Raw genomic sequence first — 12,116 nt, forward strand, 5'->3', positions numbered from 1 at the left:
ATCTCTCTATTTGGGCTCCCTAATCATTGATGTTGTGAGTAATCTTGAAGCTTTGTGCGTGTTTTGCAAAATATCCTGGCAAACAAGCAAAAGAAAATAGAGCAAAGTAATTTTTGTGCCATCTCTAAAAAAAGGAAAGCCTACAAAGCCCACATACAAAGATTCTTTTTTTTTTTTTTTAATTTATTTACAGTAAAAATTTAGAAGAAAATAGGTGCCTGGCATAAATTGGTGTAAATTTTTTGAGGCCGGTGGCATCAGTTCACAACAATTAAGATGTGACTTGTTCTCTCGCAAACTCCCTTTAGCAAGAAATATGTCTTTTTGAGTTGGATTTGTTGAATTCAGTAACGCATTCTTACAACTTTAAAATACACAGCCGAAGCAAGTGCATCCTTTTATCACCGGTTAGACCCACTTTGATCTTTAGAAATGTATTGACTCCAGCTGCAAACACAGTTTTGCTACCTGTGTGTGTGAATGACAAAGACGTGCATATAGTTTTATGCATAGCTGCACTTTTTTGAAAATCTGGAAATCTAGGGGTTCTGTGAAGCAATCAGTAAAATGTATATCAAATGGAAAAAAGCATATTGCTAAATCTCTCTAAGTTCAGTAAATTCTCTCTCTTCTTTTTTTATTTGATAACCATGGAAGATTGGTGGCTGAGTGTGGACAGATACACATTTGAATGTGGGGAAGAAAAATGATAACTGTGACAAAAACAGTTTAATTCAAGATTATTTTTAGGTGCCTAAGCCAATGCATGAATCCAACCTCAGTACATTAATTTGTGATACTTAAAAACAGTTAATGTGTTTTGTTTTATTTGTTATTTGGTTGAGCAGATGGTAATGGTTTTGACACAATTCAGTTTTTTATTTTTCTTCTTTACTTTTCTTGAAAAAGACAAGGCTCTTTTTCCCACTTTGTCACAGCTGGTTACCAATCAATCTCAATTCACGGTACAGTGATGATAGCACATGTTGTTCAGGGGCCAAATCTGATTGGGTTGCATTTTCAGCAGTGTTTCATATAAAAAAAAAAATGTGTCTGTATGGCAGTGACTGTCAACACACTATTGTACAACTGTCATTAATCAAAACTAGCAACAATGAATGCATTCATATATGCCAGAGACTGCCAGATTTCACTCAAAATCACCCAATTTCTATTAGAATTTCCTCACCAGCAGTGTTTTCTCATCTGCTTGTTGTTTCTCTGTTTCTTTCTTCCTTTCCAGTCCCCTGCCCCCCCTTCCTTCTCAGTTAATTAAAGGCAGACCTGCTCTAACTATTACTTGTAGAACAGAAATTATGTAACGTGGTGCCCAAAAGTGGCTGGTTTATATCTAGGCACAGGCAGACTAGCTGTTTGAAAGACCTCTCCCAGCTCAGTCTTATGGCTGAAGTCTAAGCTGAACTGAAAGGTTAAGCACCTCCAAATGTTTAACAAAGAGAAGTGCTTAAAATCAATTAGATGGCCATAAACATGTGAAACTGATGTCTGACGCCCTAGTTTTTAGCTGAATGTTGGCATTAGTTGGCTAGGAGTCAGCAATATTTTGGCAATATGTTAGAAGGTGTTTCTTGACACTTCACATATTTTGAAGGCATTGCCTTCTTAGTGCACTGGCAACGTTAAGGATCAACTTAACCAGTATGTTCTGGTTTTCCGCCACTCCATCATCAATCCAGGAATCTGGTAACCTCTGCCTGTGATTGGTATTAACAGTCAGAGAGGCCCTGATCCTGATTTCCAAGTGTTCAGTAGCACTAATCCAGATGAGAGTGAACTTCTCCAGAATTTCAGGTGGAAAGATCTTGCTGTGGGAATATGAGGCTCTGGGGCTGAGAGGAGAGAAGACACTGTTCAAGACTGTGCAAGTGGATGCTTGGAAAACTAAATATGTATTCAGGCTTCACTCCTTGTTACTTCACGGTCCCTTTCTCACACAACCTCCTTGTGCTGCTGTGGATCAGGCTAAAAGTCAGTTTTCTTCCTTTCTCCTTCCTGCCTGCTTCATCTGTCAAAGCTCTTCTCTGAATTGTGGTGACTTCTGGAGACAATGTGGGTGGAACAGATGACTGAGGGGCAGCGTATCAATACTTCAGGACAGCAGATGGTTATAATGTCCCATGGGTCCATCTATGTATGAATCTAATTGCTAGATGGCACGTTCTGTCAGGGTGGTCCAAAAACTCAGTATGGCCTTGTTGGGGAAACAGCCTGGGGGAGCTGGACCTTTCCTTGAAGTAATTGATAACTGGGCCATGATAGTGACATGCTTACGCCACCCTCCATTTCACGACCCAAGTGGGAGATGATGGCTGTACCCTCACTCTGCGTCCTGGCATGCCATGCAGCTGGCTCGTTCCCCCAGCAGCCTTTGCACAATTTGCATGATTGGCAGGTGCAAGCATAAAGACTGCCGAAGCCTCCAAGGCAGCTGGCTGGCATGCCGGCACCAGCAAATCGGTGAGATGAAGAAGAACGAGTCAGCTGCAGCCCACAGCAGACTGGAGGGCCCTGTCCCAGGCTGCCTGCATCCCAGTTCAAGCAGCCACTCAGTCAGGTACAGTCCTGCTGCCTGTCTGTTTTTATCTCGGCAGTGGTAAGTGAACCACAAGGATGTTATTTGTCCGGGGGAAAAAACCAAACAAACAACCGAACAATTAAATAAATGGTTAATTGTTGCCCAGCTTTATAACTATGATTCTTAGATCCAACTCATATTTATATTACAGCTCATCTTAGTTTTCTCATCTTACAGGAGCTGAATACAACTTTATATTTTTAGTCCCCTAGGGCTGGCCTCACGTCAAGAAAATAATCATTTTCTCTTTTCCGCAACTGTGTGGTCTCCAAAAACAAATAACTGCTCCATCGTTGTGGGATACTGTTGTCACATTCTTGAGATTTTTAAGGGAGACAATTTGCCTTTTCTCTCTTACGAAAACAGTGATTTCTATTTGCCATTGACTAGTGCAGCACAGCATGCAAAATGACATAATTTGTGAGCAGTCGAGAAGAAATATGCCTTAACTACATATGGCTGTTGAATGTAGTTGCAATAGATCTGTACTGCTCCAGACTGCATAGTAAGTTCTCTAGCATCATAACTTGCACCCCCCCACACCCCCATGGTATTACGCTAGCAAAAAAAGTTGTCCCTAAAAGTTTCTGAAGTTTGCCATGGCATCTACTTGTTCTTCGCCTTGGCATATCTCTTATTCGTTAGTTAAACCTGAGGTACTGCATATACATATAATTAAGTGTAACTCCTAACAAAAGGGGTATTATATGTGTTTATGTTTCTCTCTGACAGAATGGTTAGCGTCAATTTGGTCTTTTTTTAATTTATTTTTTGCTAATGATTAAAATGGACTTACTGAATATAGAATGAAGCTGTATTGTATTGAGGTGAGCGTGAAAAGATGTATTGACTTCTCTTTATTCTTGGAATCGCTAGTAATGCTCTAATTGATGTTGTGAGCTTTGATTAGACATAACAGAACTTTAAATGTTTCAACATATAGGATCCTTTGAGTGAGGATGCTTTAAAGTCACACAGTGCTTTCTCTACAACTCTATACTAAAGGAACCAATAACAATGTATATCATGTAGACATAAATTAATGTTTCAGATTCCCAAAGCATTTAAAAATACTCACAGAGCCTCACAACATTCCTGTAACTAATTGCATTACATTCTTATTCATTGAAACATTTAAGGGTGCTCTTCCGTATGATTTCAATGTTTGTTGAACAAGTCTACAAGGTCTTTACTGTATAACAAAGGGAATGTAAATTAGTTGTTCTGAAGTTATGTCATGAGTGTGTATACAGTGAGAAAGAGCATTGACGTCTCCTGAAGTCTTGATCTTTCTTTAGTTTCGTGTTCCTATTTCACTGTTTGATACACGAGAATCTGAAGCTAACTCTAGATTCAAGGTGGCTTAATTAAGGTCTCATGGGCTTATAAATGTTGTTGAAAATAATTTTACAAGAGAATATTTCAAGAGTAAAATATCCATGCTGAAAACCAGGGTTTTCCTGATTTGGGAACCAAAGAAATTTCATACAAGATAAAGTCTGCCGTTGACTTTAATGAGCTTTGGATCAGAGCCTAAAATAGTTTGTTAAGCATGACTTCTGCAGGATAATAAGAATTTAACTGAACATATTTTTCTAAGTGTAAGCACTCTAAATGCCTTGAGAATGAATGTTCACTGCATGCTGAAGTACTTTGTATTATTTCAAGTTTTATACATCCTCATAGTTTTAGAATTATTACAACAGTAGAAACAAGGAAACGGACAAAGCATAACTGAATTGTTTCTAATTTTTTTTAAGAAAGAGAAAATGTTGTTGTCCACCCTTAATGAATCATTTTGTAGTATTTCTGTGAAATTGATAAATCTCCTTTAATGTGCCTCTTCAATAAATGTCACCTTCCAGAGCTTAAATATATTTCTTATTGTTTGTAATCGTGTAGTGTCAGATCCTACCAACATGCTCACTGTTTCCCTAAGGGGTTCCTGCTGTAGAGAAAAACTATATATAAAGGGAAATTTCCAAATCGGCAAAAGGTAAAATTGTAGCTCACATAGTTAAAGGCATGATAAACCTGAGCTGTCATATATTGGTAACTGATGTCTGATAGCTTAATTTTATCTTATTGCTCTAGATCAAGGACAAAGTGAATGATATTATTAATAAAGCCCTAATACTGAACATAGCAATACTAATTTTATGTAAAGTTTCAAACTAATGCAGAGTGCAATAAAAATGTCATGAAGATTAATGCTTGGTGGAATTATCTAATGCTAGATAATAATTTATCTTCCAAAGTTGGCTCCAGATAGATTCAGACTGGCATATTCCAGGTGAGAGTTTTCATTCATTTCTGTTGTCTACAGAAAGAGTTTTCGTTCTTTTTCTGTAATGCAGGTATGACATCAAAGATGACTACACTTTGCGCATTAAGAAGGCCATGAGCACAGATGAAGGAACCTACACATGCATTGCTGAGAATCGAGTTGGAAAAGTGGAAGCCTCTTCTACCCTCACTGTGCGAGGTGAGTGTTCCCATGGAGGGAGGGCCTGTCCCCCATATGGATAAATTGCTTTCTGAGAAATGGGCCACATCCTTGCCTGGCATTGTTTGGGTTTCACATACCCTTTGCAATTGCAGGTGCTGGCACTGATTTACAACAGCGGAGAAATCCTAGTCCTGTTGATATCTCAGGCAAAATTTTAATTTACTTCAATAGGATAGGATCTCCCTGCAGTTAAAGAGCTGTTCCAACGTTTTTTTACTGAAGAACAGATGCATACATATGCATAAGCAAGCGCTACATAACCGTGGGCATAGACTTTAAGTTTAGGCGATTCTTAACATTCCTTTCTCTATTAAGTGTAAGGATTATAGTAAGTAACTATCTATGTTTATTAATGCCAAACATAATGCAGATAGTATTATTCTGTGATTAGCTCTGCCATAATTAAAGTCTCTACCATTACTCTTTATCTGAAAGATAAACCCCAGCCAAAGGAAAAAGAAAATCCTAATTAAATTTTGTAAGTATTACAAGGTAAAGACTAACATATACTCTCCTAAAATATTCTTGGTCTCTAGTATCCACTCGGTGTTTATGTGCTGCTGTTTGATGTGTTAAGGAGGTTTTAAGACCGGTAGAATAATGAGTTGCCAAAATGTCTTTTGTGACAGTAGATATAGACATGCTAAAGATTATGGGGAGAGAAAAAGTTTTTAGGCTAATAGTTCCATATGAGTAAATAGAATATAATAGTTATTACTTCATTCCAAAAGGTAAGCAGCAATTTGGCACAATGGATATCATGCAGACACTATTTCACAGTTTAGTGGTGCATGCTGACGGTTTTCAGTAGAGCTGTGAAAGGTTAATAAAAACATTTTTAGCTTTATCTGTTCTTCTTTTTTCATACACATTAAATCAAATGTTCAAAGTCTCAGTGGATTGCTTTATTAGAACTGGGGTCAACTGACCCAAGAGGCCAGCTTCCATTTCCATCCATTTAATGCATGGACACAGTTCAGTTTAATTTGCTGAATTCAAAGGGAAAAAAAAGCACCGAGTGGCTTTGTAGGGGGTGGAGATGTTAGTGTATAACAAAGAAAAGAGTATTGTGATAAACCATCTGCTGAAATATTACCTCAGTGTTCGCTTCAGACAATAAGTGATAATGCAACTCTTCCCATTTTAAGCTGAAAAAATAGGTTTACCTGCTACATGCTTGTGTAAGAGATTGTTCTTCCATTTTGTAATGTGAGAAAAATAGTCACTACAGCGACTCCCAGAAATACTCTCACTCTGTTCCTTTGTCACAGGCAGAATCATGGTGTCCAATAAATCTGGCAACCAATTCGATAGCCTTTAAACACTCCTAGAATTGTGTATACATTACTGGAGCAAGCCTTTTAGATTTGCTGTCCAGACTTGTGATATAAACAATAGCTAGAACCAAGCAAAAAATCCTTTGAAATCACTGAAGCTTGAACCTGATGAAATTAAGGTGAAAACAACCTGAATAAATATATAATTTAATTGATTTTCCTACAGTAAAAGCAGGTTTTCATTATCTTTGGTATTTTCCCCTCTGGGTTTGTCATTTATAGTCAAATTCATAGTGTTTATCCAACACAAAGGAAGCCACAATATTATAAGCATATTAAATGTTCAGGATATGACAGAAGATGAGAAAAGCCAAGAAATTCAATGGAGAAGGTTATTACTCTGAATTTTCTGAAAACAAAGGACTGGGCAACCCCCCGTTGACTTTAAAGAGACCATGAACAATGGTCCTTTTAATTAAAGGAAGCCTTAATTCTGAATTCTCAAACTTTTGCCAGTTTTGTCTGAAACTGCTTTTACCATAACCACTCATCAGGTAGAGGAGCAAAAACACATAGCACTTCAAAATTCACTTTGAGGGTGCCTTGGTCCTTGCAGGTATCGTGCAGTTACAGCTGCAAACCTGGCAACAACAGCATTATTATGAGCTCCCTCATTCACGGCTCCATCTTCTCAAAGCAGGGGATGAGGATGCAGTCAGGAAGTTTGTGTTACACTGTCACAAACAATAACAGTATTTGAATTCTGTGGCTCAACCTTCATGCCCTCTCTTGGAAAGGTGCACCTCACTCTTATTCCTTATCTCTCTGCAGAAGAAGGAATATGTCCATAGTACTAGAAGACAGAGAGTCTTCAAATAGATGACGGGTGATAAAGGGCAGGAGGCTTGAAATAGTTAAATGAAGTGGGTATGCCAAAGTAAGGATAAAGCCACAGAAGGGTTGAGAGCTAAGAAGCTCCTTGCATGCTGCGTTACCTCTGGATCTGCGTATCTTACATTTGACCCTAGCCTGCATATAAGCATACAGAGCTGGTTAGCTTCTTTTTTTAAAAAAAAAAAAAAGAAAAAAGAAAAAAAGAAAAAAATTGTGCTGTTGCTCAGAAATGTGTAACTACTTCTACTGCTAAAATAAGGGAATTTTGGCCTACCCAGATGCAACCTGGAGTCAATTTTATGTCCAACTTTTCAGCTTTTCTGAAAGGGGATGTCTATATTTTATTAATAGAGGGACTGACAGCCCTCTTCCCTAGCACAAGTGTAATGAAGGACTGTTGCTTTAATCAAGAAATCACTTGTTGCAGCAGCAGCTTTCAATCTTGATATCAACCTGAAACAGTATTAACCTGTCGATCATTCAGCAGCAATTTTTTTAGGAAGTAGAAGTTATCTAAGCGGTAATTTAGGAGGTTCTGGGTTGAAATCCCTGTGGCTATTTCAGCCTATTTGTTATATTTTCATCAGCACTGTCAGTGAGGAAAAAGCAGTGTGCTGTAAGCTTTCATGCCCGTTATTGAATGAGAAAAACCGTCCTGGGCTTTCTGTAGCCCTTACTGTGTACTGACTGGCCATGCTTAAAATTCAATTGGTATTTGACTCAGAAAGCAAATGCCTTGCATCTACTGGCATGACATTTGGCAGTCTGCAGCTTAAATTGATGTGTTCATCGGGATCTAAAAGTTTGTGCTAATGCAATGCAATTTTTCTTTTATCAGGCATTAACAATGATACTTGATGATGGCATGCAAAGATAATAAAAATGTTTCTCAGAGAATGGTTCCAGTCAGCTTGTTCAGATGCTATGCTCAAGTAAATGTGATAATAGTGGCACGTGACTAAACAGTAACAACAGTAAACATTTTACTTAGGCTGTCATTTGAGGGGCTAGCAATCATGGTAGTATCCATAGTGGAAGGTAACATTACACGTCATGCATTCTGACAGATATTCTTTTCTTTTTTTAATTTCTTTTTTATGTTCTCACTACACCATTGTAATGTCAACAGCTCGCCCCGTTGGTAAGTAACCATCCTTCTATCCATTTTAGCATGGCTTCATGCAATGCTTCATCTTTCATTTGCAACAGCATTTAACTGGCTGAAATTAGCAGCCAATCCTTACTAGTTTTAACTGTCTAACACCAGGCAAGTGATTTTGACTGACAAAATGCTATTTCTGAACTTTGTATTTTCTGCTGTGTCACGTATAAACACATTTGCCAAATCACCAACAAATACCAATCAGAGAAACGGGGTGGGTGTGGTGATACTGAGCCAAAATCACTCATTCAGATGTTTTTCACAGTCTATTTAAGGGCCTGGTATAAAAGCCATTGAAATCAACAGAAAGGATTGTATTGACTTCGGTGAGCTTCTATCAGGCCCTAAATGATCAGCTCATTTTGCTTTTATTGCATAGCAGTAAAAGCACAGGCTTTGCATGTCCCGTCTTTCTTGTATCTTTTAAAGAGTTTTGACATTAAGTAGTCCTGAAATAGAAGAGGGGATGGAGTAGATTTCCGTGCTTGTTAAGAAAGTCCATCATTGATTTTTACCCTTGGGTCATCTTGGAGTGCATTATGGAATGCGCTGCATAGGATGCAGACTGTTTTGAATAACAAGTCCAGAGGAAGACGACCTCTGGATTTTGAATTCCCACACTGAAAATTTGATTCCTTCCTATACCTTTGAAATTACTTCTGAGAATTTGTAAAAATCTAACTGAGCATGATGGAAAAATTGCAACTGTCAGTAGCTGAAATTCACTTTTGGTGTTCAGAAATATCCTGAACATATTATTTAATTTTCATTCACGGATGTTTACTCTGTGCCTGTATGGATTTTCTAAATAATTTAACCAGTTGCACTGCTCCTCTGATCTTTTTTAGTAGTTTATGTTTAGATGTATCTTTTAGATGTATCTTTTAGAATAATAATATGGTTACTCAGATTTTTTTGGATTAGTGTGAAAAGTATGTACTGGTGTTTACGGAGATTGCTGAGAGGTTTGAGCTGTATGTAGTTAAAACTTATGTTAGATATGCATTTGTCTGAAGTTTATGAGTTTGAACTTGTCCCAGCTCTTCACAGTTACGAGTTAGAGGAAGAGAGGTTGGAATAATTTAAAGATAAAATCCAAGTTAGGCCTCTGTTTCCAGAACTAAGGTGATCCCATGCTTATTAGCTTGCTTGAACTAGCATACATAGAGCCAAGCCAAGTACCTCTGCAGTCACGGCGTGGCTTATCCATACCTGTGCAGAATGGAAATTCACTGTTCTCCATTTGGGATTTTGATAGCAAGCTTTAAACCCCAGTCACTACTGTATTACTTTGGCATTATGCTAGTTCTCAAGAAATTAATTCCCAGGAGTTGTAACAGTGTAAAACTGGAGTAAACTCACAAGAAACTTTGCCTTTGCTTAGCAAACATAGTATGAATTTAGTATGCTTCTAATGTAAATCTCTCATGTTGGGGAGGGGGTATGGCTGATAGCGAAATCTTCTTCATTCACCAGAAAATGCTACAAGATTGAAAGTATTTTACTTAGATATTTTTCTCACTTTGCTCACTCTTAAAAGAAAACCAAGAAAAAAAATCACAAAGTAGAGACTGTTTCAGGCTCTGTGAAAGCCACATAAAATAAATGGCTGGAGATTCCTAAGAAAATGATAGGTTTCAGCAGTGTTGGTGGTGTCTCATTTCAGAACACTGATTCTTTTTTAAGACTTTTCAGGCCTTGAGTCATCCATGATTCCATCTCCAAAGCTTATACAGAAGCTCTTGGTCTCAAGTTACTTTATGTCCAAGTATATGATACCCTTGTGTGACCATGCTGTGGTCAATTTGTCATATTCCCTGCCTACGCGATTTTATTTTCTTACAAGTGAACATCTGGTACAAAGAAAACTCTTCTTTTACATTATTTTTTCAGGAAACATGAATTAGAATCGTTGACTTTAAAATAATTATTATATGGTCATATGGTCTTTATCAAATTATTTAATTTAGTGATTATCTTTGTGAATTATGAAAAGATTGTTAAGTAAATAAGTCCAACCCCCAAAATACTTAGCATATAGAACTCCCATACAAGTGTGTATGTAGTGATTGCTACATACACATTTATGCATAATAAAAGCAGATCACTTTCTTTAGATCACTTTTATCTGATCCTCTACTTGTAGAAAAGGCAATGCCGTCCTTATGATAGTGTATGCCTTTATGGTTTTTTGCTTAAGGACCTGAAATGAAACTGATTTCTACAGTTCATAATCTCTGTTTCAGTCAAGAGTAGGCAAAGCAGGTGGCTACTTATCCTGTTTTTGGAAAATTTAAAGCCCAGTAAAGCAAAACAAAGTAGCTTCCCTCTCCACCACCAGTTCCCCACCAAGAAGCCCAAATGATCTTCTGTTGAAATTGTCATTTGACAAGAATGGTGAGTCAAATCTTGTAGCATTTTTTTTGTTCAGGAAGTTAACTGGAATGCAGAGAAAAAATACCGCTAAAGCAAACAGTACTTAATGTTATTAAGCTTACAGCTCTCTAGGAGGATGACATTTTAACAGAAGAATATTTATATATTTATATATATGTTAAACTGCAGGGGAGCAGTTTAAAAGTTTATATTCTTTCTGACACCTGAGAATTATCTATGTACCTCTAACTTTCATCACTACCTCCAATTCAAAGCAGACATGTTTTGTCTTTATTGTGTTTTAAACAAGACCAAACCATTTTCTTTCAATGCCTTGTCACTGAAGAATAGAGGAATATTTTTAATGTTCCAGGATTGCAATTCTTGTTGCAAACTCTTGCAAAATTTTCATTTTCTATTCAGTTTTTGCTTGTTTCAAATATTTATATTCTGTTAGTTATTATATTTTTATTTAAATTTCAGCTTGAGTCGAAAATTCAGGAGTGGGATTACCAATGACCATATTAGGTTCAAGCAGTTATTAACATATGGTATATGCTACATATAGACAAAATGAGGTATTGGTTCTGTCTGAGGTAGATGGCAGCTGGTGAATTTAACAGCTCTATGCCAGTTACTCATCATGTTTGGATTTGCTGTTAGGAATAAATGTATTGCCCGTTTCTAAAATAGATGTTCTCTTATTTATAACCTTTTGAAAAGATTTCTGACAGGATTTACAACAGATGGGTTTAGGAAACAAGATATTTATCCCTATGTCAACCATTTCTGTTGATGTTTCACTCATTAGATGGATTTTCTAGATGAGCAAGTTAGTATTTTCTCACCTTTGCATTCTGCTGTATTTCTTATGGCAGTTGGTCAGGAGAATAGCTGTTAAAAGAAGCACAAAAGTTGGGAGGATCCCAAAAGTTTCATACAGTCCCACTGAAAGTTAGTCCTCTTTTCAAAAGCATTTGCCATATTGCTTTGAGATGGAGGACCTAAAGTTCAAATAGAAGATCTATGAAGATCTGTCTGATGTTTCAGTTACCTTTTTACTAATCATCCAAAAAGTCGTTCAGATCACAGAGTACTCAATTTTCAAATTAATTTCAACTACATCCAAGTGAAAATACAGTTCTTTGCATTTCAGTTGCCTTGCAGTAAGTCAAGTTTACTTAATTTATTGTCATATGCTATGACTCATCTTCCCAGAAAGAAGCGACATGCAGCAAATAGCTAGATACTTTTGCCACTTGGATAGAAATTAAGTATTTGGAATTAACTAAGGAAGTAAGG

At 37.1% G+C, this 12,116-nt stretch overlaps 1 protein-coding gene across 1 annotated transcript in view; it reads left to right on the forward strand.

Annotated features, from left to right (window-relative positions):
* The window catches only part of LOC104070267 (roundabout homolog 2-like), a gene marked incomplete at its 3' end in the record, with an annotated part of 109,761 nt that overhangs the window by 12,264 nt on the left and 85,381 nt on the right, over window positions 1-12,116 (forward strand). Inside the window, exons 3-4 of the mRNA XM_009584040.1 lie at window positions 4,954-5,081; window positions 8,406-8,417. Of these exons, the coding sequence (XP_009582335.1) occupies window positions 4,954-5,081; window positions 8,406-8,417 (140 nt within the window). The remainder of the gene's footprint in view (window positions 1-4,953; window positions 5,082-8,405; window positions 8,418-12,116) is intronic.

This window comes from Fulmarus glacialis, unplaced genomic scaffold (genome assembly GCF_000690835.1).
Source record: "Fulmarus glacialis isolate BGI_N327 unplaced genomic scaffold, ASM69083v1 scaffold4618, whole genome shotgun sequence".
NCBI lineage: Eukaryota > Metazoa > Chordata > Aves > Procellariiformes > Procellariidae > Fulmarus > Fulmarus glacialis.